Source organism: Kryptolebias marmoratus, linkage group LG8 (assembly GCF_001649575.2).
Source record: "Kryptolebias marmoratus isolate JLee-2015 linkage group LG8, ASM164957v2, whole genome shotgun sequence".
Taxonomy (NCBI): Eukaryota; Metazoa; Chordata; class Actinopteri; order Cyprinodontiformes; family Rivulidae; genus Kryptolebias; species Kryptolebias marmoratus.
In genome coordinates this window covers 13,790,864-13,804,963 of record NC_051437.1, presented here as the reverse complement: position 1 = coordinate 13,804,963, position 14,100 = coordinate 13,790,864, and the positions used below count along the sequence as shown (strand labels likewise).

Genomic DNA, 14,100 nt, shown 5'->3' with positions numbered 1-14,100 from the left:
GGGGGGGGCAGTAAAAATATGCATTCATTTACAACACTGTATTTTCTAAGTAGCTCTGTTTCAGCTGAGCGATTTAAACCGGGTTCGGACCTGCTCCTGCATGAGATCCTTCAGATGTGTGATCCTCTCCGTATCCTCCGGGTGACTGCTGATGTAGTCCTTATCAAAGAAGGCCTGTGGCAGAGGATGAAACGTAAAAAGATAAAGTTTTCTCCTGAAACCAGCCTGACAGCCATCACTGCTGCACCCCTCCCCTCGCTGTGCCCCGCAGCGGTACCTCCTGATATCTGGCGATGCCTCCGTTCACAGCGGCATCGATGACGCCGTTGAGGCACATGCTGAGCGGGTTGATGTTGCCATGGTGCTGTCTGTGCTGGTACTGGCTGATCAAAGTCCGCAGCTCCTGGGTTTTATTCTCCACCACGTAAATGGCATTCTCCAGAGGGCTCACCTCCACCTGGCAATGAAGGTATGACAGACGATTACTAAAAACTGTAAAGTAAATGGGGGTCTAACTCAGGGAGCAACTAGCTGGAATCATCTTAACAGTTTATCGAACGTCCCACATTGTGACTCTAAATGAGATGAAGGTTTGAGCTCCTCACCACTTCTCTTCTTTCCACTTCTGCCCAGCGGGCAATCCCGGGAAGGGGACGGGACAGGATCAGGGTTGTTCTCTCAATCCACAGACTCTGTTAGACATGCAGATAAAGAAGTGAGATTATTCTCTCAGCCTGATGTGGTACAAAGCAAAACCCAGCGAGCAGCAGACTTTGTTTTTACAGAGAAATAATCAGAGCAGGCAACAGCGATTCCTAAAAGCTCTGCTGTAAACTGCTGACCTACATGTTACTCCTTTGTGTAGACTGACTCCAAATGTGGGTCACTGTGTCAGAGAAAACTACTTTATTGTGCATATCAATGTCCCTAACGTCTTGGAGGCTGCTTTTCACACTAAAAACCAAAGCAGAGTTGAAAGTAAACATAATGATTAACTAGTATCTACTGATAAAATATTTAGAATCACAGCAAGAGCTTGTGCATGTGTTTACATGTGTCGTATTCTGGTTAGGATCAGGGTTTTGGATATTTCTGATTACGCTTTACACATGAAACATTTCGGGCATTAAAACCAACACTGTGGAATAAAAACGGAATATACTGTAGCATGTAAACACTTTATTTTAATTTCTAAACATCTGTTGTTCCCATGTTGTCTATTTAATCAGTTAAAGTAACTCAATTATGCTGCTGAGGGGCAAAAACATAAAAATAACAACTTGACACTAAATGCCCCTTTAAATATTTAGTTGTCACAATTTGCATCTGACACTTTTTAGCTGAGAGGGTTGATTTTAAAACGAGGTGTATTTTAAGCCAAAGTTCATTTTTTACTAGAACTATTAAGCAAATTTGCTTTTTAGTCTAACCAAAAATTGAAAGCAAAAATCGTAATGTGTCCACTGAGACCAATAATTAATGTTTTTTTGTTTTGTTTTGGGTTTTTTTTTTTTGTAATTGTGATCCTTAAGCAGCACCATAGTCAATGCTGCATAAAAAAAAATATATCAACATGTTCATATTACATAAATTGATGGTACAGAAAGAAAATATTAGGAGCTGAAATGTTGAGAAATCCAAAGGAATTAAAGTAAAAATGACAGAAACCTTACAGCTGTAATGATCCTGTAAATAAATCTTAAGTTAAGTTTGTGTTCATCAGACTGTCAGTTAGCAAAATTTATCATGAACCAGTGGATATACATATTTAATTGAATAACTTTTGGTGTCCACCCAATTCAAAATGGTCACCACAGCTGTTCAACCAAAGCAACACTAGCAAAGTTATAATAATTTTACAGATATTGAGCTAAAGTTTGATCTGGTTGTAGCTGAGAGTCACCCTCAACACATACTCCAAATGCTAACAGATGATGTGAGATCTTTGCTCAAAGAACACAACTTTTATTATTTACTAGATTGATGGGTGTTTAATTTTAACATAATCTTCACTTTTTCATGCAAAAAGACTTTTTTACTTTGTGCTTCTTCCCTTTTACGGCTCGAGAGGATGCCACTGTGATACTTTAAACTTTTCTTCTTGACAGAGTTACAGTTAATATATTAATAAATCCCCAACAGGTCAGTCAGATGATGCTCAAAGCAGCATTAAAAGCTGCTCGATGAGCAAATCATTATGAAATTTAAAGCCAATTGCAATCCAAACTTTATACCTACAGACAATCAAATAAACCAACATGTCTGCCTGGATGTAAAACTGACAAAATAAACATCCAGTCAAAATCTGAATCATTTCATCTCCAATATTTTGTTCTTAATAAATAAAATCCAATGATGCTTATCTCTGATGTTTATATTTACCTGTCAAATGTATTGTTAAAGCAAAGGAGAAACATTAAGAGCACTTTTAAGCCATTACTTAAAAAAAAAAAGTAAGTTCTTCACTGAGGCCACCAGGGGGAGGTAAACCAACTTACATCACCTGAGAGGTCTGTTAAAACTACTGTTTATCTAATACCTGCACTACCCTGCAGTTTTAACAATTCGATTTTTGGCTGCTGTCTCATCGTACCCTGAACTCATTCTCGCGGTCCTTGGGCCCCTTGTGAAAGGGCCTGTCGTAGTGGAAACGGCTGACATTGTTGATGCGGTAGAAGCTCTTGATCCGCTCAGGGACACGCTCCAGCTGAGGCACGTCAGAGATGTCTGATACTGGAGTCACAGCGTAGATCTGCAGATCTAGAGGCCAAGTGTTAAGGAAAAGACAAATCAGGAGTATGCACACAGGAGAGGAAGAGCAGGAGGGATATTCAAAATGCTTACACAAAGCATTTAACTTCATTGTCTGAGCCTAGAAATCAATATCAGTGTTTTGTATTTATATTCAACGTGCAATCAAGCAGCATCAACTTCTTCTATCTGATAAAAATGCCCCCTCTTTCTGTAATGAGTCCCTGCAACGCTAACACGTGGATACACTGAGCATCACTCTGCAGGATGGTGTCGTCCGGTTGGTTGGTGTGCTGCATGGCGATGGCTTGTGGAAATTCCCCCAGCATCCTTTGCTGGAAGTCCTCGAGCCGCTCATAGTCGTAACCGCGACAGACAAACTCCTTGTTCTGCGGAGGGAGACAGCAAACAGCTGTTCAGAGCTGACAGAGTCGTGGGAACCGCGCAGCTCTTCTGCTGCTGAGAATTTCTCGCCTGTGACTGTCAGGTCACAAGTAAAACTCGTAATTAACCCCTTTGAATTATTTCCGCCCTAGCAGTACTGATCGACTCTCTCCCAACAACTATTTTTACAACAGAAAGAAGAGTAATTTATGATAAAACATGATTTTCTTATACTTTAGAATAATAAAGAGGAAAAAAACAACACAAGTATGCTGCCTAACCTACCACTCTGCACAGGAAATGTCGTCACACTCATAGTCGGCACTAGATCAGTGTAAGGACTGAAAAGATCAGACGAGATGTAAATAGTCTTACTCTAAGAAAGAAAGGGAACTTCCTGCCATAGAAGCCCATTCTGAAGAACTCTGGTTCAATCCTCTGCTGTTCGATGATGTTGTCATAATAAGCTGCCTCCATTTTCTGCGGCACAGAGATAAAGCAAAAAAAAAAAGAAAAAACAAAAACAAAACACGCAAAAAGAGTCATGATGAATAATAATTTAATCACACATATTCCTGAATCCCCTGCATGTCTCGGTGAGTGTGGGCGTGCTCAGGCAATTAGGACATTGTGTCTGACGCCGTGTGCACTTCACACCACACTGCAGCAGCAGCAGCAGAGGAAGCCGAAAGTCTCACCTTCCCGCATCACAGAGGAGGCTTGTTTGATAAGAGCAGCAGAAACCGGGAGCCTGCAACACTTTACTTACCCGTATCCAGCTGAGACTTTGATAATCATATAAAGTCTCATATTGGAACGCCAGCTCCCGGCAGAGAGAGATCCCATATTCCCAGCACTGCAGAGTCACAGAGATAAAGATGGAATGAGCCACACATATAAAACCTAATATAACTCCTATAAACCAAATAAATCATTATGAAAAAGTGAAATGTCCCATAGCTTCAGTTTTGTTTGTTCTGTGAAGCTTACATGCTCTCATCATGGGCACGAGTGATTATACAACACACAGCTTCAATGATTTTTCAAACTGCTGCACAAATTTGAATTTACTGTAGATTTTATCTCAAAATTGTACGTACAGGATGAAATATATGCATGAATTTTTTAACAAGTGGTGCTGAAGGTTATCTTCTCAGCTGGTCGTTTCTTTTTGCCAGTGTAAAAAGGATTTGTTTGACAGCATTCACTGGATTGATGAATAGTCATCTGCCATCGTCAAATGAAACAAAAGCGGTAAGGACGTTAACCCAGGAACCGCCAAGGTTCAAGCCTGCCACGATTTGAGAACTGTTCAGAAGAAGCCCCTGCTCCAAAAGGGACACCTTCAAGCTCAATAAACAAGCCAAATCCCTTCTGGAGAAAACCCTTATGTTCAGACGAGCCAAAGATTGAGCTATTTGGCCACAATGACAAGAAGTTTGTTTGCTGTACCAGCTGTCAAACATGGAGGGGGTGGCATCATGCCGTGGTACTGATGCATTGTACAAAGATGGAATAACAAAAAAAAAGGAGGTCTACCTCGAAATTCTTCATCTTCACCTGAAATCAACAGCTAGAAGACAGGGTGCTCCGATACGGCGGTGATCCCGAACACACATCAAATCTGCTTTCTGACTGGATAAATCAGGATGACTTTAAGCTTCTGGAGTTGCCTTCCCAAAAGCCCTGACATCAACCCATTCGGAACTTTGTGGAATATACCTAAAAGCCAATTCTGCCAAAGCCAGAAGCTTGATGGTGGATACAAAAACTGTGTGGTTGGGGTGCAGCTTGTTAAGGGTCACTGAACCAAAGTAGTGGGAGATGTAGTTAAGCCTGTATGTATAATTCTGACCTGGGCGGATTAGAGTAAATTCACAATAAATTCAAACTCGTGCACCCAGTTCTTGTTGTTAGAAATCATTAAAACAGCATGTCGTAAAAACCACTCTACCCTGGAAACTCTGCAGGAACAATACAGCAACTTTTTTTTTTCTTTTCTCTCTCTCATATAAAAAAACTGGCAGAAACAATTGGGAGAAGACAACCAGTTAATGAAAGGCGACACTTTTATTTCTTCTCAGCTGCTTCCAGGGTCCGGTGGGCATTCTCCTCTCCAGCGCACACAGAGCAGTCAACTAATTTAATTTTGACGATGAATACCGGCCAGGGAGGAGTAATTTTGGAAGGGAAATCATATTTGAACTGAAAGCTGATCCTCAAGGTGAAGTATTACACAGACTGTGCAAAGGCTAAGCTTTTTACATTTACATTGTGATACTCTGGATGCTGAGTTTTCTCTGTTTCAGTGCAGAGAGTGTCGATGACTGCGTTATTATCTGTGTGGTTTGGAGTTCTCGTTTGCATTTTATATTCTGGGTTTAAGTAAAATGAAAGTAGCACCTGAGGTGAATTCTGTTGATTGGTTTTCTCAGCTGGATCACTGATTTACTTGTTATCCTCCTTATTGTTTGTGATTTACTTGCTTATCAGTTTGGATTTTTGGTTTCAGTGATTTACCATCTCTGTAATGATTTCTATTTTACGCCATTTAGCTCATAATAAAAAAAATTTGAGGCAGAAGAACAAGAAAAAAAAAAAACATTACACCACGTCAGCCTTTTTGTTTTTGTTAATGAATCAGTTTATTTTGTTGAGCTCCTTGCGTCAGTCTGCATCCTGGGTCCAAATCCACCACCAAACCTGTCACTTTTCTGCTATTTTTAGCTTTTACCTAGCCTTTTAGCTACTCTTAGCTTTCAGCCGGAGTTGCATGAATTTTTGCATTTTTGCAGAAAAAGCAGTTTTTCTAGTTACAAATAGCTTCACACGTCTAATTTATTTCCCCATTTCTATTCGACAGCCGGTCGTAGCTTTATTTCTTCTCATGTTCCTAGTGTATGGGTCTAAGGGCACAGGTCTCAGGTCTGTCACCTATTAATTATTACACAGAAGCTTCAGATGGAGTCCCTAAAATCAGGCATCAGGGCTACAGGAAATAACAGTCTAACGAACTTCACTTGCCTTTCCCTTGTTGAAGTAGTGCAGGATCTTCCGGCTCAGGTTTTCCTTGCGCTGCCACTCACTCTGACAGGGGTAGTGGAGGAAATCTCTCAGAGGCCGGTCCTCCCACTGCAGCAGCTCCCAGTACAGCAGCAGGGTGAACGCTGCCTCTGTTGAAGCAGGGGGAAAAAAATGATTATCTTCCATATAATAAAGCAGCAGATGTTGAACATTTTCCTGAGTCTGGCCTCAGAGATAATGTGATCCCTTCCAGACATTTAGGGTCCGTGTTTCAGGAACAGATGGCACATGACTCGAAGCCCAGTCGGTGGTACGACACACAGGATGCTCGGAGTGGTGACTGGATTTTGGAATAATGGTGACTAGAGGTTGAGAGAGCATGTTTACTGTTCAGCTCGCATTAGTTCCCTCTCACTTGAAACAATGTTGACACAAAAAAACCACTTTATTTTTTACAGTAATTCATCTTTTTTTTTTTTTTTTTACAGAGAGCTCAGAGACACTTCCATTAAAGGTTGACGAAAGTGGATAACTTTTAAACTTCTGTGGAAAGATAAGCAGTATTCATTTATTTTCTTTTTACCTGGTGATACCTCTTTGAAAAGCCCAAGTTTGGAGAAAAAGAGTTTAAGCCCATAAGGACTCATGAGCTAACAGCTAATATGAGCAAGAGCAAGAAGACTCTGGATTCCTGCAGAATTACTGTTTTATATGAATCATTATTGATAAAAGACAGAAGACCTACATGACATTAGGTGAGGAAAACCAAAGATATTTATGTAAATACCAATGTCATGTAAAACTGGCTGTGAGATATTAAATAGCAGGAACTGCCAATAAAAGAAAAAGTAAAATTGGAGTTGTGTTAAAACCGCAAAAATCATCTTAGGTCTTCATCTTGTTTGGACTACGTGTTATCTCATCAGTGCGGTCAGAAATAAACTATTTCTCCAAACTTACGTTGTTCAAAGAGCCATCTGCAACAGGTAAGACATGAATAGTTTTCTACAAAACTCCACCATACAAGAATCACCTTTAAGACTTATACTTGGAGCCACTTTGATACTACAAAACAGAACTAAGTGATACATTTAATGTACAGATTTGCACAAGACCCTACAAAGGTTAGACACAAAAATGATAACGTAAGTAAAAAACATTTGGGGTGGGACGGATATCAGAAGGTTTATTGTGTCAGATCTGCGTCATCTGGTTGAAATGGTTTGTTTTATATGAGAAAATAATCAATTTTGGGCCATAAATTCCCTTTTAAAAAAAGAATCAAGGCGCTCCAGTCGTCCCTGAAAGGTTCCCGTGCTTTGCTGCCAGTTTTAGCTTCATGTTGCTGTACGCCAGCAGAGCACAAGCACTACACGTACCGTGCCTTAAAATAAGTAATTCTGTACCACTGCTGACAAATATGTTCCCGCTGAATACACACATGCATGTGCTCATGAAAAAGCTAAAAAAAAAAAACTGTGGGGAATCCATACAGATTGAGGCAAACTCCTCTCAGAAAAGCTCCAGCTGAGGTTTGAACCAGAGGCCTTATTACTGCGACGTGACAGCAAACCACCACCGCACTGTGCGTTACTGTTGCCCCATCAGGAGTGGAGCCTCTTTATACATGCCTTAAGGGTTATTAATGATAAAATGATGGATTCTTTGTTGTCAGCGATGATTTTCTGCTTCTACAATAAAAGGTCAACGCTTATTACCCGAGAGAGCGTTGCATATTTTTCTGAGAGCTGTACCTCTGGGTGAAGAAATGAACCCCTTTCTGCCCCGTGTGTGATTGTAATGTATGTATTTATGAATGTTTAAAACGAAGCCGTCCTCCTCCAGCCCCTCTCTCCCTCGGGTGGGAGGAAATCTGCTCCGCTCTTTCAGCGAAAGCACCCGTCGACATAAAAGAAGTGCTATTTTTTTCCTCCCCTCCTTCTTCCTTAGAACCGAGGGCCTATTTTTAAACCAAGGAGGAACACCAGGAGCTTAATTTCTATCCAAGGAATTGCAGCGAGGTTTCTTTTGTGTAGAATTATGTAACCACTTGTCATCGGTTCAAATTAAGTAATCCTCCCTTCTTTTTCTTTTTTTGCAACCTTTGTGTGTCATTTGTTTAACGCGTGGCTCCAATCCTAACTGGAATGTCTCATTGTCTTCACATCATTTTAGCCTAATATAAGTCTACCGTTTAGCTGCTTTTGTTCTTTTTTTCTGTTTGTGCGGTGTACAATTTACTCAGTTTTATTTGTAAGCACTGGGTATTTTCAACGACAAATAATGAATAGTTTTAGTCCAATTACATGGAATGCAATAAGCATAGTTGTGCGACATTATTCAAAAGTGAAGAACTGTGTGAAAATAATAATGTTTTCATGAAGTTAGACTCCTCCATGTAGACACAATGTTGCAGGTACAGTAGCCCAGAAGGGACAAATCAAACACCGACTCAAGAGAACTGATGAAGTTTATGTTGCTACATATCACCAAGCTGAACAGTGGACCTTCAGGTGACAATTTAAAAACACTACAGTCCCATTTTTCTCATGACAATTTTCTTTTCTTTGACCTTTTTTGTGTTATTAAATGTTTAATAAAACGTTGTATTTACTAGTTGATTTTATTGTCTTATGTTTGACTGGGATTATAAATGAAGTATTTAACCTTTTCATTAAACTCATAGTTGATCAATTATTTTGAGCTGATAACAGCAGTTTCAAATTAAAGGCTGGAATTTGAGATCTTGTGTGATCTATTAGGGCTCAGAGTATGCTTTGTAAATAACTCTCAGCTACTGCCACATTAACTCCTAGCTCAACATCTGTAAAACTGACTGACTTATAGTGATCTAGTGTTTGCTAGGGTTGATTAACTGTGGCGGCCGTCTTGAATTGGGTTGATTACAAAAGACGATCATTTGTAAATGTAGATCCAATGATTACTTTCTGAGAGGTTCGTTAAAATTCATCGAATAGTTGATAAAAAACCTGCTAACACAACAGACTAACAACGCACACAGACCCTCCTCCTTTGGGTGGAGGGCGATAATAGTTGATGTTTGCTACCCTGAAATAAAAACAGTGTCTTATTTAGAGATGAATTACGTTTTTAAATATGTAAAAGCTTCTTTACGGAGGACAATAAAACACATAAAGACCACATACTGCATGTAAACACAAATCACAGCTCTACAAATACCCTACACTGTCTTAACAACTGCCCGGTGTTTGCTTTGTATGACAGTAGAATTTAGTTTAGACTAGTCATTATTTGTTACTTTCATTTGCACATTTTAAAACCACTACAAGAAAAGACTAATTTGCTGATTTGCCCAGCTAATAAGCTATAAAGTTCACTTGATTTCCTGCTGACATGGCTGAAAGTGACATTACCAGGCTTAAAAAGTACTGTAAATCTTTTTTTCTAACAATAAATAATAAATCCCAGAATGAAACGCTAAATGTCAGGAGCACCTAATTATGTGTACCTGACATTTAGACCGTCTGTTTATCCAAGAGAGGCTCAGTACTCCCGTGCTGGAAGTCTCCTACCTATAATTATTTTTATCTGTGGGTGAATGATTATTAGGATCTGGTTAAAGTTTCAGCAGCTTTTATAAAATGAAGCCCCTTCCTTACATTAAGTCAAGTCTGTTTGTTTGTTTGTCGGGTGGAAAACAATAAATGGCGACTAAAGTGCTGCACAAAAGCAGACATCTATTTATTTGTTTTCTAAGTCCGGTTTGTCTCTTTAAGGGTTGCAGAAAGACGGTCCCAACAAGCAAAATTAGGGTACAGCCTGGTTCATCACTCCACACAGAAAAAGATAACACTGTGCAGCCTAATTATTAAAAAAATAAATTTAAACAATAAAACATAAACAACAACCCAACTCTAAAGAGTGGTAAAAAAAAAGAACTCTAAAAGTTACAAGAAAGAAAGAAATTGATTATTTAAGTTAAATTAAAAATTTATTAAAAACCAGGCCCATTCTTAGAAAAGCCGTGCTGCATTCACTGCACCTGGGAAATGGGATACCCTCAAAAATAATGAACAAATGACTTTTTATTCTAGGTTTTAATTTGTTTTTTCCACCTACAAGAGGGAATTTGTTTGTTAGGTGATGTAACATATGCAGAACGTAAAACAAATCTATTAAAGGGACAGTTTTTCAATTTAACCACTTAAACTTACAGAAAACAGAGGGATGAAATCCACAGAGAAGCTCAGGGTTTGATGGAGTGGAGAGATTATGAAGTGAGTATGAATCTCATTTTAACCTGCTCAGGTGACTATTGGCTTATTTCAGTGTTTGTAGCTGGGGTGCAATTAAAGTTAAAGACGTGAAAAATGACTTTCAGCTGTCTACAACTGAACTGCAAAAAAAAAAAAAAAGTAAATATTTAAGAAACAAAAATCTGTTTTTTATACTTTGATGAGTTTCAGTTTAAATGCAGTTTGTTGTGTGTTGCTGTGATCTGAATGCTAAGGACTCTTTTTAGGGTTAGAGTAAAGGTAATTTTTATTAAGTATATAATGTATATAATGTACATGCAATGATTTCAAAGCACCTGCCCTTTGAAAGGTAATACTGTATTGTATTATATTGACCAAAGATTGTCAGGAAGTTGTGTTTACTTGTGTAAATTAGCTAAAGTTAGACTTAAGAGTCAACAGCTGATTTGTCAGTAGCATGTGTGTAAACTGCAGAAAGAGACAGACCCAGAATAAAGTCCTTCACATAGTTTTTGTAACAGGGTGCCATGGAAACAAGAAAGAGAGAGAACATTTGTAAATTTGACAGCAGCTCAGCTCAACTTGTCTTTCTGTCACTTTCCACTGCGGGCATTTTTCTTTCCACATGTTCCAACATGTGAAATAGTAGTAAAACACGGACAAAGCTCAAAAAACCCTTCCCTCTGTGTGTGTTAAGTGACTGTCGCACCATTCCGGTGCACTTTTACCAGCTGTAATTGGCTTTTGATTGACTGCGACTGCGTTCGCCTCTGGACAGCGTGAACAAAAGTAAATCTGTGCTGTTTGTTCAGAAAGAAGCCCACAAATTCCTGAAGGACCGCTGCTGAGCACAGAGAGGACATCTGGGTGTTCTGTCGTTCATGGCCACAGAAGACAAATCTGCAAGCGACAGTGTTCTTTAAAGTCGAAATACTGAATTTTTCTGTGTTTCTTATTTGGATTTTTATCCTTCTAACACAAGTTCTACATCATTAAATCGTTGTTTCGGAGTTAATGTAACTAACACTAAACAGGATTTTTGTAAAAGTTGTGTTAGAAAACAAACATTCCTTGTCTTTGTTTACAACTACGTTTTGTGATTATTTGTGGAAATTCTCCTGTTAGGATTTGGAATATTTTGATACAGCTCATTTGCAGATGATCTCAGCCCCAACTTTTTGCTTTAACGCTCTCCATCACTTGATTTCCTCCCTGAAATGACTCGTCCTCACAACTTTTAGTCGCTGTTTGTTTGCAGAAAAAAGGAGAAAAGAACTTTGCCTTTTCTGTTTCCACCTGGCTGCTCTGATTCCATCGTTCTCCCTCTGACTCTGTTTACATCCAGGGATTATTTTACCTACTCAGTATATGTCACATGCTGTCTGAAGTGAACTCGTCAATTCATTATTGTTGGCAACAAAACACGACCCTGCTGAGCTCACTTATTTATTACAAATTATGCGGTAGACTTTTAGTAGTAATTGATGTGTATTTAGTGGGTTGTTTTTTTCTCATAGATCATACACATATGGAATAAAATCAAAACTAAAACTCTGAAAAATTGTGTATTTTGACTGATATTATGGCTTTTGACAACATGAACATGGAAATGTGCTGCTGTCACAACCACAAGCTAGGATTTCTCTAACATTGAACAATTCTTTTTTTTATATATATATATATATATATATATATATATATATATATATATATATATATATATATATATAAATAGCACTTAAAATAGTACAACCAACCCACACCATGTAAAAAGCAACTTGCACCCTGAAGCCCTACAGGGAAGTAAAAAATCTCCCTCTTACCTGTAAAGTCCTCAGCTTGGAGGTGCAGGTCACACAGTTTGTGGATGTAACGGATGTACATGTCCTCCTTGTTCACCTCTGATTTGTAGAAGTTCTGGTTTTCCAACAAAAGAGAAAACAACCAGTGAGAACTCTTGTTTCAACATGGTCCTAAAGGTGCTTAAAAACGGTCATGAACTTCTCACCATGAGGTTCACAGAACCCCCAATTTTCTTGTTCTCCGTCTCATCTCCTTTCATGCAATCCCTGGAGATAAATGAGCATTTTTCTTTTTATTGCTCTGCAGTTCATTGATTTCAGCCTGCAGTGTCGGGATGTGCAACTTTAATTTCAGCGCACCTGTAATCCAGAATTCGCTCCACAAGTCTTGTGACTGAGGTAACAAATGAGATTCCAGTTTCCCTCCATGTCTCCTGTTCAATCTTCTCCAACAAGCTGGAAGAAAAATCAAAATTTATTGTAGCATAGACGCCAATTTTTTATTGTTTTTTTTTTATTGAAATGAAAAAAAAAAAAGAATATTTCTTACCTTGGATAAGGACCAAACAGTTGGGTTCTGGGTGTGAAAGCAAAAACAACAGGAGAGTTTTAGAGGGAAATGCTAAATCAGTGTTAGTACTAGTCTCAATAAACCCATCTGATGCTTACAGGAGGCTGAAAAGTTCTCTGTGGTTATCGTCTCCTTTCCCGTCTGACACCATGCTGTCCAGCTTATCCATCAGCTCTGCCTCCACCTAAGCATCAAAAGCTTTCAGCATGAGATGTCCTTTTTTATGTGATAAACTCATGAATGCAGCATTCAGTCTGCATTTTACAGCATGGGAGCTTCACAATGACCTGTTTGAAATTGCCGTTTTTCCTTTGCTCCCAGTCCATCATGTCGTGGAAAATTGGGATCATGATATTCCGAACCTCAGTCTGAGGCACCAAGGTGACGCCAAGGAAGGGACCCATCATTCCCGGGATGAAGTGGGGCTTGTTGTCTCCTGGGTAGTGTAGATCCACACAGACAAGTGTCTTTGTTTGCACAACTTTATATAAACACATGAATGCACCATGCTTTACTGTGACCTGAGTCCAGTGTGTGAGAGAAGGGAACACACCTAATTTCTGCCACATGCTGAAGAGCTCATACGCCATTATCACCCTCATGTCACCATACCTACACAAGATAAAAGACGCACAACTGATTACCATAGTGACAGGAAGAACGCACGTAAAACTTAATCGGTTGCTTTTTTACTTGTCCAGAGTTTTCTTTCTCTTGGCAGGAGGGAGCGCTTCCAGCTGCAGACTGGGCTGATTGATGTACAGAACTGTGAGGCTGAAGAAGGAGTTCCACACCTGACAAACAGGAAGAATAAACAAATAAATTAAAACCAGGGGTGGAAATTAGCACCCGCCACCGGCCAAATGCGGGTAAATATTTGAAGCGGCGGGTGAATTTGATCAACACACGCCACTGTGGCGGGTTGGCAATTTGAATAGAAAAGGTGTTATTTGTCCTCTTGACATATAAGGGGCAGCAATGTGCTGCTGTTACGTCGAGCCCCGTTCCCCCATCAGATACGGTTCCCCCTGCGTCTCCGTAAATAAAGACTTATCTATTAACAGAATTGTTTAGAGGGTCAAATATTTCTCATTAAAAAAACAAAAAAACATCATTCTTTTAAAAATAAAATGTGCTAATAATATCATAATACAGAGAAATAAACACAGTTAAGGAGTTGTTGGTAAATTATTTTTGTTCTGTGTTTTAGAGGGGGAACCGATTATTTCAGACGGCTGAAATATTTGGTTCCCCCCTTGTAACTTCTGCAAAAAAAGAACAAATGTCTCCACATTCACAGGACTTGTTGTCCATGATGAGAGGAATAAAC

The 14,100-nt window shown here is 39.2% G+C and overlaps 1 protein-coding gene across 5 annotated transcripts in view; it reads right to left on the bottom strand.

Annotated features, from left to right (window-relative positions):
• LOC108232072 (dedicator of cytokinesis protein 3) overlaps positions 1-14,100 on the bottom strand; it is a 57,359-nt gene that overhangs the window by 7,044 nt on the left and 36,215 nt on the right. For all 5 annotated transcript variants that reach the window (XM_017409630.3, XM_017409634.3, XM_017409632.3 and 2 more), the window contains exons 30-45: positions 13,464-13,564; positions 13,324-13,382; positions 13,058-13,206; positions 12,869-12,954; positions 12,750-12,776; positions 12,560-12,655; positions 12,406-12,466; positions 12,221-12,314; positions 6,160-6,308; positions 3,905-3,991; positions 3,511-3,615; positions 2,999-3,140; positions 2,594-2,760; positions 606-692; positions 278-457; positions 91-174 (exon numbers count right to left, since the gene is read on the bottom strand). In XM_017409630.3, coding sequence (XP_017265119.1) covers positions 91-174; positions 278-457; positions 606-692; positions 2,594-2,760; positions 2,999-3,140; positions 3,511-3,615; positions 3,905-3,991; positions 6,160-6,308; positions 12,221-12,314; positions 12,406-12,466; positions 12,560-12,655; positions 12,750-12,776; positions 12,869-12,954; positions 13,058-13,206; positions 13,324-13,382; positions 13,464-13,564 — 1,674 coding nt within the window. The remainder of the gene's footprint in view (positions 1-90; positions 175-277; positions 458-605; positions 693-2,593; positions 2,761-2,998; positions 3,141-3,510; positions 3,616-3,904; positions 3,992-6,159; positions 6,309-12,220; positions 12,315-12,405; positions 12,467-12,559; positions 12,656-12,749; positions 12,777-12,868; positions 12,955-13,057; positions 13,207-13,323; positions 13,383-13,463; positions 13,565-14,100) is intronic.